Consider the following 15,557-nt stretch of genomic DNA (forward strand, 5'->3'; position numbering starts at 1 on the left):
GTTATGTTCTACTAACCTATTAATTGGAAGCAGCTTCTGATTCGAAATATATATTTTTAATCCATTTATCTAACTGATTTAGGTTGCAACCCTATAACCAATGAAGAAAATAGGAAGTGCTTTTGAATAATCTATTATTATTATTATTATTATTATTATTATTATTATTATTATTATTATTTCTACCCCATCCATCTGGCTGGGTTTCCCCAACAGAATATTAAAAACATGATAAAACATCAAACATTAATACTTCCCTAAACAGGGCTGCCTTCAGATGTCTTCTAAAAGTCAGGTACAGTAGTTGTTTTTTCCCTTGACATCTGATGGGAGGGCGTTCCACAGGGAGGGGGCCACTACCAAGAAGGCCCTTTGCCTGGTTCGCTGTAACCTCACTTCTCACAGGGAGAGAACCGCCAGAAGGCCCTCGGAGCTGGACCTCAGTGTCCGGGCTGAACGATGGGAGTGGAGACGCTCCTTCAGATATACTGGGCCGTTTAGGGCTTTAAAGGTCAGCACCACCACCAAGTACGGGTTTTCATGTCAACTCAACATTGCATCCCTAGCTAAAAGGCAGGGAAATCACCAGCTCAACAGTCAGGCGAAGCAAGCCCACACCAGTGCATTTCTGCTATGAAGTTCTTTTAATACTTGCTGCCATTTAGCAAAAAAACACACCAAAAAAAAATCTGATACCATATTTTCACCTTTCAGTATTTTTCTGGCACAGGCATATCACCTAAATACACAATCCATCCTTGTATGTCCAAAGCTAGATAAGAAGTGGATCCAACTGGAAGCAGTTCAAAGAAATACTATGTAGTTTTATCTACTACTTGGGCAGCTTTCTTCCACTGCACTGTGAGCCTCATCAGCATTAGATAGCTAATAAACAACAGAATGGTTGTTAAAGATTAGATATGCCTGCAAAAGAAAGAGAGAGAGAGTGTGCTTTAAATCTGTCCTGCTGGCTCTAGAATACAGAAAATGCTGAGATAATGAAGCATAATACAAGCTGCCAGGCTGATCATATGACTCCAAGCAGTCTTTCCTTTTGAATGCTCATGTCCAGAACTGTTATCTGTACTTAGGGAGTCTCCAAAATGCTTAATAATATCAAGGCCAAGTTTACATAGGCCACAACCGGGGGTGGGACGAAAACAGAAATAAATAAACAAGTTGCCTCTTCATTATTACATCAAATATTTACTATATCCGGCAGTACAGTTCCTAATACAAAGTCTCTGAGAATGAAGTTCAGGCTTTGATGCCAAGACTAATCCCTTTGCCAAGTACAAAACTCACAAAGCAGCCCCTCAAGGGACTCAATTGACGTGTTGTGGAATAACATCCAGAGAAGTCCACTGCCAGGGAATGAATGGCAAGTCTGGAGGACAATGTCCTCTGAAGCTCTTCAGAAGCACATCTATCATCCGGCTGGCAAAGATCAGTGGCGAACAAACCCAGGATCACCAGCCAAGAAGACCAGGATGGACAGTGCTCTCAGACCATTGGTATGAACTGTTGTTTCCAAAACCAGGCAGAGATATTTATTTAAGTTGCAAAAACCTCAATGAATTGGATGACATACAACTGCTTCCTTCTGAAAAGCACTATCTCCATGTGAGCACATCACAGGCTGCATATACTTTGATTGGCCCCTTTCATTTCTGGAGACCTTGGACCACACTGCCGTGATGTTAAAACACAACGCTACTCAGCACCTCCTATGGCCAAAGGAATTGTCGCACAATAGGTGTCACACAATAATCACACAGTGCAATTAACTGTAACGCAAATATATACACACTGGTGAAACTGTGGCTTGCATTTTCCATTTCAAACAATTATAAATAAATAGGGCTGTGAATGGTTCTTGTGGAGCTATAGATGGAATTCACGATGACGGAAGCCAAGAGAGGAAGCGAGTGAAATCAAGATAATCCTAGTCAGAGCACGTTCTTGTTCCAACACTACGCTTTAGACTTATCTTCTAAATATACAAGCACATATATCTTGTGAGAGCTACTCTGGAAGCTTCAAAGGTCAGGCCTATGTCTGACTTTTCTGACAGTTTTATACTTCTTTCTGTGCACATGCCTTCCTAGTTATTTATTTATAAGAGTATTTCCAAACTGCCAGCTCATTCAAACAGTGTCATGGTAGTAGACAATAAAATAAAAATAGGCAAATACAAAACATCACACCCCAAACAGCCCCACGTTTCCTGCTGTCTATCTTTGTATTGCACAACTTTGAGAGGAGAAACACCAATGCCATACTCAAGAGGAAGTCAGGTTTCAAGAAATCTTCACAATCCTGAGGCCTCCCTCTAAATCCAAACACCACCTTACCTTGAAGCTTATCCAAAGATTGCAGAAAACTAGGTTAAGAACTGTCATCTGCTGCCTATCAGATAAAATTGGCCTATAGCGCTACTGCTGGTACAGACTTCAAAATCAACACAAGACGTGAATAGCACCAACTCCTACTATCCCTGCTGCTGCCAACACAGCTCCTTTGATGCAATAATACAGGCATAGGCAAACTCGGCCCTCCATATGTTTTGGGACTACAATTCCCATCATCCCTGACCACTGGTCCTGTTAGCTAGGGGTGATGGGAGTTGTAGTCCCAAAACATCTGGAGGGCCGAATTTCCCTATGCCTGCAATAATACATGGTGCAACATAAATTGATAGATCAATCTGGGAACACTAGGGTCCCTTTGTGTGAGCCATCCCAGCATTAAAAACCAACAAGAAAGTTGAGCAAGCATTTTCTTCCCCAAAACCAAACCTCTTCAGCATCCCATTTATCCAAAATGACTATGATATCAGTGCAATGACATTGTGCATAGACAACTACCTCGTCTACATGGTTTCCTAGTCAACGGCTTATATTTCCTCCAAGCTGTCACTGTGATACATCCTAGCTCGCAAGCCTTTTTGCCTCCACCCCAAACTTCTTCTTAAGCTCCTCAATCCCAAATGGGTTTTAGACCAATGCTGACCCAGACCGTTTTCCTCTCCCCACTCTTCTACCTCTATACCATCATGCAAAGCTTGGGAGGAGTGTACAACTTTTGCTGATTAATTCCAAGGCAGCTAACACAAAAATTTAAAAGAATCCTAAGGAGAACCCATTTACCGTATTTTTCGCCCTATAGGACGCACTTTTCCGCCTCCAAAAATGAAGGGGAAATCTGTGTGCGTCCTATGGGGCGAATGCAGGCTTTCGCTGAAGCTTGGAGAGCGAGAGGGGTCGGTGCGCACCGACCCCTCTCGCTCTCCAGGCTTCAGGAAGCTATCAGCAAGCCTGGGGAGCCCGCGGGAGTTCCCACAGGGCTCCCTAGGCTGCGGATAGCAGCCTGCTGCCCGGAGCACTGGGCGCTCTGAAGCAGAGCGCCCCGCCCTTCGGGAAGATATCCTTTTCTCCTCTAAAAACTACGGTAGGTGCGTTTTTAAAAGCTCGGGCTTCCCCCGCGGCTGGGGGGGAATAAATTTTTTTTTTCTTTATTCCCCCCCCCCCAAAAAAATTAGGTGCGTCCTATGGGCTGGTGCGTCCTATAGGGCGAAAAATACGGTATATTTATCCTGCTCTCAAGTGCTTTGCCAGAGTCATAAAGTTGGTTGGCATCTGTCTGTCTCAGGAGACAATGGAGGAGTGAACCTTCAGGGATGAAGTCAAACAGCTGAAGAGTTGCAGCACCTGCTGTGGCTTTAAGAGACCAATAAGGGAGAGACATGTTTTGTTGCAGCTGGGGCAGAGGAAGGTGTCCAATTGTGTTGAAGCAGGGGTACTATGGTATTTCTTCTTCCTGTGCTCCTCCCAGGGGTCATTTCTCCTCCAGTCACTGCTGTGGATACACAACCTGACCGACTGTCTCCGGGCACAGAGGTCATCTGCAAGGGATTCCCACACGGCAAGGTTAATATTGCCAGCCTTCATGTCATGATCTTTGTAACACAGAGTTGGTCTGCCGACAGGCCTAATACCAGAAACCAGCTTCCCATAGAGCACGTTCTTGGGGATCCTGCCATCTTCCATTCTGTGAACATGACCAAGCCAGAATAGACGTCACTGAGACAGGAGTGTGAACATGCTTGGATTATGGGTTTGGGAAACAACATCTTTGTTTGAGATTCTGTCCTGCCATGTGATGCCCAAAATCTTCCTGGCATAGCGCAGGTGGAAGCCAGGGAGTCATATAGTAGTACAGTAATAAATGAGCCACTCAAAATATGATTAAAACAAACTGAAAGAATAATCCACTGCCATACACATTATATGTTTGAAATATTTTACAATAATGCAATTAAAATCTATAGCAAGTTACTGAAAAGGTAAGATTCCCCCCATTTATGATTTAGCTCAACAATTTAACAGAATGAATGTTTATATAAACAAGGACCAAATAAAAGCACACCATCATCACAAGCCTGAGTCAACCAAGACCTCTCAAAACTGCTCAAACATGGTAACGAGATGGAGCCAAGTACACCCACCACCGAGGGAATTCTAATGCAATGGTGCCACAACGGAGAAGGCCCTGTCTTTCAGAGCTACCCACCAAGGCACAACGAACAGGAGGATCAACAAATTTAGCTGTTGATCATCATGCTGAGATACTTCGTCCCTGTTGCATGCACGCCCCACAACAGTACACTGCTAGGCTGCATCAGTTTTATACACAATATTAAAAGGAAAAACTAATTTTAGTTATAAGGAAAAGCTAGTTTGGGTCATGATGCTTTTGAGAAGCGTCACTCTGTTTTCCAGCTACCTGGCACAGAGCCTGACAGAACTTACGCAAGCATAAAAGTCTACATAACACATAATTATCTTAGGGTTCGGGGTCCGGACAAAACTGTTTGTCTAAACGACTGCTGCTGCATTTGCCAAACTCTTTCCAAGACGCTAATATTCAAGGGTACCGTAAAATAGAAAATGGGCATCATAATAGCAACCTCAGCAAATCAACAATCCCAAAGAGCATGGGAAGCAGGGGAATTCCTCAGGAAGCAATGTGACTAGTCCACCAGGAAGAACAGACAAGGTTTCATCCTTACTATCTCAAGCCGTGACCTATGGGGGGTGGGGACTCTGGGTCCAAATAATGCAGGGAGCCTAGATTTCCCCTTAGCAAAACCAGATGTTTCCCTGCCATTATGGAGCCAAGCATCTGAACATAATAATGAAGGATCATTCATCAGCCTTTCCTTTCCTTCTTCTTCCCTATCTTATTCTAGAGATAGATTTCCAGCTCGTGACTTTCTATCTATTGACAGAGGCTGTAATCAGGATTACATGGTGGTGAGTTCCAAAGAAATCAGCACAGTTTACTCTCAATTAAGTATTTACCAGATTATTATTTTTTAAATCCTGCTTCCTTTTAAAAAAAAGCTCTCAAAGCAACTTAAAACTAGAAGTAAACAATCCCTTAGAAAGATGTACAACTGTCCATCAATAACTTCCCCCTATGAAGGGGTTAAGGGGTTTTGTGTGTGGTGGAGGTGGTTCCCCCCCCCCGCCCCCCGGAAACCCCCAACCACATCAGCATTGCTAGAATTCACCAGAAGGCAAAACTACCGCCTACAAGTTTACATGGAGTTTCACTAAGTGACACATACTGTCTCACTTCTGCAATTCTTCGCTTCCCCTCACGCCAGGAAAATCACGCACTCCCTCTGCCAAAAACAACCTTCCATATGAAACAGCTGGATTATTTGGAATATTCTGTTTGGCCAAGCCATTTTTAATAGTCAATGTAGAAATCAAGACTAGGAAGACCTTGGTCCAATCTCATGACAGCCATAAATTAACTGGGTGGCCTTAAGCAACTCTCCTTCACTTCTATTTTCCACTTACAAATTTGCATCGTAAGTTTGAACAGAGAGAATTGTTGCCAAGGATTCGGCATACAGATTGTGAAAACAGTTTAAGAAATTATAGTCAGTATGACATAGTGCATAGAGTGCCGTATTAGGACTTGGAAGACTTGGGTTCAAATCCCTGCTGAAGTGAAGCTCACACAGTCACGTGCTAACCTCCTCCCACAGGGTTGCTGTGAGAATAAGAGGAGGATGAGCAGAACCATGGATGCGGCTCAGAAATCCTTGGAAGAAGGGTGGAATGACACCGTAACTTTACTAACTTCAACGTAATAATGAATGAAAAGGATGCAAATCCTTCCTTTAAAAAATGGTCTTATACACTTACTAAGAAGTAAAACTCACTGAGCTCATTATGACTTCCTTTTGCGTAAGCAAGTATGCTTGGATTGCTCTGTCAGCATAGGATTCTGCCTGCATGATACAAGCTGATTCATAGAGAGTCAGGAGGTAAGAAAAGATATGGATTTCAGCATACATGAGCAGAATATTATCTTTTTGTGCTGCGTGTATGGACATTAAAGGCCATTAAACAGGTAGAGGGATGAATCCGTTTTACAAGAAATAAGCATTTCGAAACAACTCAAATCAAGAATTCCTTCTCTCTTCTAATTTCACACAAAAGGCGGGCAGAGCAATCAGTAAAACGCATCTGAAAATCATGTTGAGTCACTTGGGCTTGCATGCTGTTGAGCACACTTTCAGTGCAAGTTGTTCCATCCTCCTGGAACTTTCATATATTTTCCTCAAATGTATTTGCTAATGCTATTCTAGGCTGCATCAACCAAAGTATAGTGTCCAGATCAAGGGAAGTAATAGTACCACTATATTCTGCCTTGGTCAGATGACACCTGGAATACTGTATCCAATTCTGGGTACCACAACTTAAGAGGGACGTGGACAAGGTGTGCAGAGGAGAGCAACCAAGATGATCAAGGGTCTGGAAACCAAGCCTTATGAGGAACGGTTGAGGGAGCTGGGTATGTTTAGCCTTGAAAAGAGGTGACTGAGAAGAGATACGATAGCCATCTTCAAATATCTCAAGGGCTGCCACATGGAAGAGGGAACAAGCTTGTTTTCTCCTACTCTGGAGGGTATGACTTGAACCCATGGCTTCAAGTTACAAGAAAGGAGATTCCGACTAAACATCAGCAGAAACTTTCTGACAGTAAGAGCTGTTTGACAGTGGAACAGACTCTCTTAGGAAGTTGTGGACTCTCCTTCCTTGGAGATTTGTAAGCAGAGATTGCATGATCATCTGTCATGGATGCTTTAGCTGAAATTCCTGCATGGCCCAACTCTACAATTCTATTATTTCCAGCCAATTCTATTATTTCCAGCCTTTGACCAAACAATTTTGGGGAACAAACATAGGATGCTGTCAGACCACATTGGTCCATCTAATTGAATATTGTCTATATTCAGCACCATTCTTCTAGAAAAAGAGGTGCCTGAACTCACCACGAATGCCTCCCTTGTTCTCTTATAATGGCAATGGCACCCACTTAGTTCTGGCAAGTTCCAGCTGGGGGGAAAAAGCCCCATCTATATTGACTGGCAGAGGCTTTCCGGGATTTCAAACAGCGAAATTTCCCACCCCTATCTGGAGATGCCAGGAACTGAACCTGGGACTTTCTGCAATGCAAAACAAATGCTCTGCTAACAAGCTACACACCTTCCTCCTCCAACAATGACATCCATTTTCCCCAGCATATAAAGATCTCAGTTATCTGACTTACCGTACGTAGCTGCAAAAGCATATTGCTAAGTAGGCTCTTAAGGCACATTTCATCACTTTGGTGCTAACAGAATAATATGTACAGCAGCAGATACGGCAATTAGCTTAACATACCTAGGCATTATTCACACAAGTGAACATTAAGCATTGTCAGGCGGCCTATAAAAACTGTGCTGTTAAATGTTTATCTCAAAACCTGCTTGGGTTATACCAGGCCTTTTCCATGAATGAAGCAGATTACAAAGACTTCCACATTTGCTAGAAATACTATTTCAAAAGAAGCAGCGTCAGAGTCTACTTCCACATTAAGCAGAAGAACTATTTCAAAGGAACTATTGCTAAAAGACCGATTCCCACAGTAGCTATAGAAATACTACTAATTCAAAGAGAATAATAAATAAATAAATAAAATGCAAGAAGAGCAAACGCATCCATTCTTAAGGAAATTAGCCCTGAGTGCTCACTGGGAGGACAGATCGTGAAGCTGAGGCTCCAATACTTTGGCCACCTCATGAGAAGAGAAGACTCCCTGGAAAAGACCCTGATATTGGGAAAGATGGAGGGCACAAGGAGAAGGGGACGACAGAGGACGAGAGGGTTGGATAGTGTTTTCGAGGTTACCAGCATGGGTTTGACCAAACTGCGGGAGGCAGTGGAAGACAGGAGTGCCTGGCATGCTCTGGTCCATGGGGTCACGAAGAGTCGGACACGACTAAACGACTAAACAACATTTCCCATGCCATAGTATAGAAATACAGTACTACAAAGTATCTTGTGGCACCTGCAGAAGAATGTACAGTATTACCGAACTAAGGCTAATTTGCTAGCCTTTAAGGTTAACACACGACTTCTTTTGCTGCAGCAAACTAATGTGCACTTGCATAGCAGTAAACCCCATTGAACTCAGTGGGCCTGAGTAACCCTAGAAAGGAAGGATTGCTCTAGGAAGTTAAAGAAATAATATTGGAGAGAGGATAGCCACCTAGAAACAAAGTGACATATATAAATACTTCTATGTAGATTAATAACCACAACTGTTTCAAATAAACTATTCATGAACGACTATTTCCCACAGTAGCTTTAGGAGTACTAAAATGTGAAACTGCCGCATGACAATACATAAAGGGGCTGAACCAAGACAAACAAAATTTTTAGCATGGGTGTTCCTTGTCTTCCCAAGGCCATCAAGAACCGTTTATGAATTGCCACTGTTTCTTACATAATTCTTACTAGCAGTGCTTTTCTGCACTTCATTGCCCCCAATAGCATGTATAAATTCAATAAATCATAATCATAATGTATGCCGTCTTCCCCTTCCTGTAGTTTCCAGCAACTGGTCATTTCAGAAGCATCGCTGCCTCCAACTGTTCAGGCGGAGCAAAGCCATCCTGCCAGTAGCCACCCATCGCCCTCTCCTCTTCGTCTACTCCCCTTTGAAAGGCACCCAAGTTGGGTGGCCGCCGCTGTCCCTGCGGGAGCGAGTTCCGCAGATTAACAAGGCGCTGCGCGGAGGAAGAACGGCTTCCTCTGCCCTCTTCTCCCGACTCCGCCAACTGCAAGGCTACATATCTCTATCTATATACCGTAATGCAAGGACTGCCGCTTCGCAGAGAGCGGCGAAAGCGCGGCGTGGAAATGCCGCCTCTCCGCCAACAACCCTCAAGGAGACGAGGGCGCCCAGGGGTGGGGGCTTATCGGCGAAGTAGGTGCCGGGGCGGACGCCCTCACGAGGTCCTCCAGGTGCCTCAGCCCAGCGGCGCCCCTTCCCCGACAAGAGGTGCAGCACCGGCTCCCCGCCGCCGCCGCCGCAATAATACCTCAGCGGTGCAGAAAAACAGGAAAGAGCTAACGGTCCGCGCTTGCCCCTCGCGCGGCCCTGGGCTCCCCTCAGCGCAACCCGCACCTGAGGCCCCTCCGGCTGCCCCCGTTCCCGCGGCGGGCGGCTCCTCGTCCATGGCTCGCCTCCTTCTCTCTCGGCAGTCATGTGAGGAGGCGGCGGCGGCGTCCTCGGGACCCTTCCTGGCGCCCTCCCCTTCCTCCCGCCCGCCTTCGCTCCCCCTCGGCCGGGGAGGCGGCGCCGGGGCGGGCGAGAGGCTCGCTGGCTACTGCTGCTGCTGCCCGGGACGAGGCGAAGAGGAGAGCGCTGGGGGACAGGGCTGGTTGCTGCTGGAGCTGAGCCCCGCCGCGCCTTTTGCCGAGCCTGCGTTCAGACGCGCAGCGGGTCAGACGCGCGTCCGGTGGGTTCTGAAAACGGGAGCGGGGGGCTCGGTCTACTGCGGCGCGCAGGGCTCCCTGCGGACGGAGAAAGAAGCAGCAGCAACAGCTGCCCGGCTTCCTCTCCGGCGCACGTGTCGCACGTCCGAGAACAGCAGAGCGTACTTTATTTATTGGGTTGATTTATTCGGGGCTGTTCTAGGAAAAGAGGTGCCGGAACTCACCATGAACGCCTCCCTTGTTCTCTAAGAATGGCAATGGCGCCCACCTGAAAGGGGCTGGCAATGAGTTCTGGCTGGGAAAAAATGCCTTAGGTTTATTAATTATATTTTTATGCCGCTTTTCATCCCAGTGAATCCCAACGCAGCTTACAAGGTTGCAGGGTTTTTAGCTGGAGCAATCAGAATAAGATCCACTATTTGACTATTGATTCAGAACCCTAAAATGTATTTTATATAATTGTTTTTTTATTTCTATTCTTGCTATGGCAGATGGCTAACACAAATAAAGATTCATTCTCTCTCTCAGCTTACAAGCAATAAGCAACAACAGCATGATAGCACATCACAAATACATATATCATAGAACTATAAAGTTGGGAGGGGACCCTCCTGGTCATCTAGTCCAACCCCCTGCAATGCAGGAATCTTTTGCCCAACGTTGTCGAACACAGGACCCTGAGGTGAAGAGTCTCTACCGACTGAGCTGTTCACCCAGCAGTGTAATACGGTATAAATTATGTAGACTGATTAAAAAACCGTCAGCGAAGCAATTACAAAGCAATCTCTAAAACACCGTTAACAAAGCACCAACTGGAAAATAAGCTAGACGTCACAATTAAAGCAAAAGTTATGTTATGTGATTAACAAATCGGTGCAATGTTCATAATCTATAAAATATTAGCAACATTAACATAACAGCTGTCAAAAAAAATTGAATTGAGCAGTGTTGAATTCATGCACACTCCCCACATCCCCATGACTCGTAATCGCTCCGTTCAGCTCATTAAAATGCACATACGCATAATGCCCATGGCAGCAGCTCTCTTCTGAAGGTTCCTCTGGCTGGAGGTGGGGCAGCGCAGGTGGGAAAAGCCATTACCTGCTGGGCAACACGGAGTCTCTCACCCCTCACCCTTGCAGTGCGCGGCTTGGTGCTGAAAATGTGAAGCAATGATCTCTCCTCGGGTGCAGCCATGGCCTGCTGAAGGGCACATCTCTCCCAACGAGAAGAATAGGGATGAGGGGAAACAACCCAAGTTCTGTTTGCAGTTCTGTCATGCAGTTCTGTTTGCCTCAAAGCCTGATTTTTTCACTCTGCACATGTGTCATGGCATGTTACAAGCCGCCTTGTGATGGGGCTTAAAAATTGCAGCCCCACCAAGTCAAAATGTTACCACCTGTCAGTGCCTAAATACACACCATCATCATCATCATTATTATTGAATTTATAAAAGTACAAAAAACAGCTGAAGAATAAAAGAAAAATGAAAGAAAAAATAGATACATCACATCAATCCTTAATTCTATTCCATCAAGTTCCCGTCTATCCTTCCATGGCTCCCTAAAGTTTCCCATTCCTGCTGCATATTCTATTTTTTCTAATTATTTAAACATTCAAATTCATAGAATCATAGAGTTGGAATAGACCACAAGGGCCATCGAGTCCAACCCCCTGCCAAGCAGGAAACCACCAGAGCACTCCTGACATATGGTTGTCAAGCCTCTGCTTAAAGACCTCCAAAGACGGAGACTCCACCACACTCCTTGGCAGCAAATTCCACTGTCGAACAGCTCTTACTGTCAGGAAGTTCTTCCTAATGTTTAGGTGGAATCTTCTTTCTTGTAGCTTGGATCCATTGCTCCATGTCCGCTTCTCTGGAGCAGCAGAAAACAGCCTTTCTCCCTCCTCTATGTGACATCATTTTATATATTTGAACATGGCTATCATATCACCCCTTAACCTCCTCTTCTCCAGGCTAAACATGCCCAGCTCCCTTAGCCGTTCCTCATAAGGCATCGTTTCCAGGCCTTTGACCATTTTGGTTGCCTTTCTCTGGACACGTTCCAGTTTGTCAGTGTCCTTCTTGAACTGTGGTGCCCAGAACTGGACACAGTACTCCAGGTGAGGCGCAAGTTACTTTCCATGGAGGCGCAAGTTACAGCAACAGCCAAGGCGACATTTTTCCACCTTTGCCGCATCAAGCAGTTGGTCCCTTACCTTTCCCGCCCCAACCTGGCCACAGTGATCCATGGCAGCAGTCACCTCCAGGCTTGACTACTGTAATTCGCTCTACGCGGGGCTGCCCTTGAAGCTGTCCCAGAAACTCCAGCGGGTACAGAATGCTGCAGCGAGGCTCCTCACGGGGTCTCTGCCATGGGAGCATATTCACCCAGTGCATTTCAAGCTGCACTGGCTCCCGGTGGAGTACAGGGTCAGATTTAAGGTGCTGCTTTTGACCTTTAAAGCCCTTCACGGCCTAGGACCCTCGTACCTACGGGACCACCTCTCCTGGTATGCCCCACGGAGAGCCTCAAGGTCCATAAATAACAACACCCTAGTGGTCCCAGGCCCTAAGGAAGTTAGATTGGCTTCAACCAGAGCCAGGGCCTTTTCAACACTGGCTCCGGCTGGTAGAACGCTCTGTCTCATGAGACCAGGGCCCTGCAGGATCTGATTTCTTTCCACAGGGCCTGTAAGACAGAGTTGTTCCGCCTGGCCTTTGGCTTGGAGCCAGTTTGATTCCCTCCCTCCCTCTCTTTCTTTTTTCTTTTCCTTCTCCTCCTGCGATGAGGCTACATTTTAATATTTTAATGTTCCATTATTTTAATGTTGTATTTTATTTTTGTTTTTAAGTTGTAATCATTCTTCTTGTTTTTATTATTGCTTGTAAGCCGCTCTGAGCCCGGCCTTGGCTGGGGAGGGCGGGGTATAAATAAAAAATTATTATTATTATTATTATTATTATTATTATTATTATTTATTAGGATTCTGATAAAACTTTCCAGGTATGAAGAAGCAGCGACGGGAGAAATTTCACTGACATATTAACCTTATTGTGATACGTAATGAGTGGCATTGAATGGAGGTGACATTCCATATGCTGCCAGCAACTATGGTCAGCCCAATATATGTTGGCACCTGAGGCGAACCAAAAAATGGTGCCTCTCCCACAAAGGAAGAAGGGATAAGTGAAGATAAGTGAAGTGCCCTGCCTCTCTCGACCTGGCTTGGGGCGGGGCCGGCAGGCTCCATAAGGGACTGCTGCTGCTGCTGCTTGACAGAGAGGGCTCCCTTTTTAAATTGTTTTAATATTTATCTATGTCATTTAAAATTGTTATTGATATTAATGTTGTATTTTTAGTTTTAGATTTTATGATTTATATGTAAATTGTTTTCCATTTGGTTGTGTACTTTTTATGTTTTTTTAATTACAGTATTATTAACAATTTTCTTGATTTACAAAAGTGTGTGCAATGTCTCTCTCTCGTTTTCCCCCCCATGTAACATTTTTACAAATCAGTTTCATTTGTTGAGACATTAGGAAGAAAGGGGGGAAAGAGGTGGAGTGGGGGTGGGGTCAGGTGGCGATGTTTCTATTTTACTTACTATATGTAGGGTTTGGTGTCAGCGTTGTTTGTGCAGGTTCTCTGCTGTTCACTTGTGTTCCTTTGGTGGTGAGAGAGGTTGGGGTTGGCCTAGGGTGTGGCTGTTCATTTGTGGTTGGCTGTGGTGGTCTTTGTTTTCGTGTGTGAGTGGGGGGTGGGTGGGTGTTTTGGATCAGGTTAGCCATATTGATTTGTATGTTGTTGGTGGATTTTTGTCATTTTCTTGTTGGGCTGTGTATGTGATAAAGGGGAGCCATACAGGGATGAAGGTGTCTTCTTCTATTTGTCCCCGTATCAGTTTCAGTTTATTGGTTAATTTTTCCAGTATGGCTGTTTCCCATACTATTTGGTACCAGGTTGTGTACTTTTTGATGAGTTTTATTTATTGCTTATGACTTTTGTTATGTTGGTAATTATGTAAATCTTGTCATGGTGTAAGCCACCTTGAGCATTGTTTTAACTATGGAAAGGCGGCATACAAATAAAATGATGGTGATGATGATGATGAAGATCAACATCAGGAACAAGGTGGGTAATGCATGTCTCCCGGTCTGCCCCACAGAGAGCCTCAAGGTCCATAAATTGCGACACCCCAGGCCCTAAGGAAGTTAGATTAGCTTCAATCAGAGCCAGGGCCTTTTCAACATTGGCTCCAGCCTGGTGGAACGCTCTGTCACAAGAGACCAGGGCCCTGCAGGATCTGATTTCTTTCTGCAGGGCCTGTAAGACAGAGTTGTTCCACCTGGCCTTTGGCTTGGAGCCAATTTGATTCCCTCCCCCTCTTTCTTTTTCCTTTTTCCTGTGATGAGGCTACATTTTAATATTTTAATGTTTCAATATTTTAATTGTATTTTTTTTTTAGTTGTATTCATTCAACTTGTTTTTATTATTGCTTGTTAGCCGCCCTGAGCCCGGCCTTGGCTGGGGAGGGCGGGGTATAAATAAAAATTATTATTATTATTATTACATCATCACTGAAGTGGGAATCAAAGGCTGTTGCAGGGTAGGAAAGGGTCCCGCTCTGAATTGCACCGGGTGGATATAGACCCTAGGAGGCAACACCCACCATTTCCTCTCAAGGGGTGAGAGGAGACCAGCAGGATCTCCTTTTCACCAAGAGGCAGAATTGGAGGTGGCTGCCAGTAGTTCCGGTCTCCAAGACCACTGCAGCCATGCTGTCACTGCAACAGCAGCATTGGGCAACACATTCCTTGGAGGTCGCATTGGCCGCTCTGTAGATCCTGCCACCCAAGGTGGTTGCCTCACCTTGCTTCATGGATGGGCCGGCCCTGTCTTGTTAGCAACATCCGGGGATTACATGTTAGAGGTGGGTGGGGCCAGATGAAAAGTGGACAAGCAATGGATGTGGCCCTTGCCTTTGTGCAGTAAGCTACATGGCAGAAACATGTAAGTCAGAGGTTCCTATGCACAAACAAATACACACCTCTCCATCCCCCATCCAGGCAAGCGAAGGGGATTATCATTACAGTTTACGGGCAAATTGTTTTTAAAATATCTTTGTCAAAATTTATCTCAGCATACAAAAAGTTAAAAGGAGTATCAGCTCTGCAAAACATCAGTGCAGCTTGCAGACTTGTAGCACAAAGCAGATCAATATAAAAGTATAAAGGTAAAGGGACCCCTGACCATTAGGTCCAGTCATGGACGACTGGGGTTGTGGCGCTCATCTCGCTTTATTGGCCGAGGGAGCCGGCGTACAGCTTCCGGGTCATGTGGCCAGCAGGACTAAGCCGCTTCTGGCGAACCAGAAAGAGAGCCATGTATAGGAACTGTAGCACTGTGAGGGGAATAGGAGTACCCTAACCACTCTCAGCGCCCTGAACAAATTACATTTCCCCCCAAAATTTGGGGGGTAAGCCATGCCTGTTTATAGTGGTATCACCATTGCTTTAAATGTATGGTTTGAATGTAAGAATGTACAATTCTCTTCCCAGGGAAGTTTGCCAGGTGCCTTCATTATACACCTTTAGGTAAAGGTAAAGGGACCCCTGACCATTAGGTCCAGTCACGGACAAACTCTGGGGTTGTGGCGCTCATCTCGCTTTACTGGCCAAGGGGGCCGGTGTCAAGCCCTCGGCTCTGT

At 45.2% G+C, this 15,557-nt stretch overlaps 1 protein-coding gene across 1 annotated transcript in view; it reads right to left on the minus strand.

Moving 5' to 3' along the window:
- The window catches only part of SNX8 (sorting nexin 8), a 35,939-nt gene extending 26,254 nt beyond the window's left edge, over positions 1 to 9,685 (minus strand). The window contains exon 1 of the mRNA XM_028705203.2: positions 9,535 to 9,685. Coding sequence (XP_028561036.2) covers positions 9,535 to 9,586 — 52 coding nt within the window. The 5' untranslated portion in view covers positions 9,587 to 9,685. The remainder of the gene's footprint in view (positions 1 to 9,534) is intronic.
- Positions 9,686 to 15,557: the final 5,872 nt, after the last annotated feature.

The sequence above is a fragment of the Podarcis muralis genome, chromosome 14 (assembly GCF_964188315.1).
Source record: "Podarcis muralis chromosome 14, rPodMur119.hap1.1, whole genome shotgun sequence".
NCBI lineage: Eukaryota > Metazoa > Chordata > Lepidosauria > Squamata > Lacertidae > Podarcis > Podarcis muralis.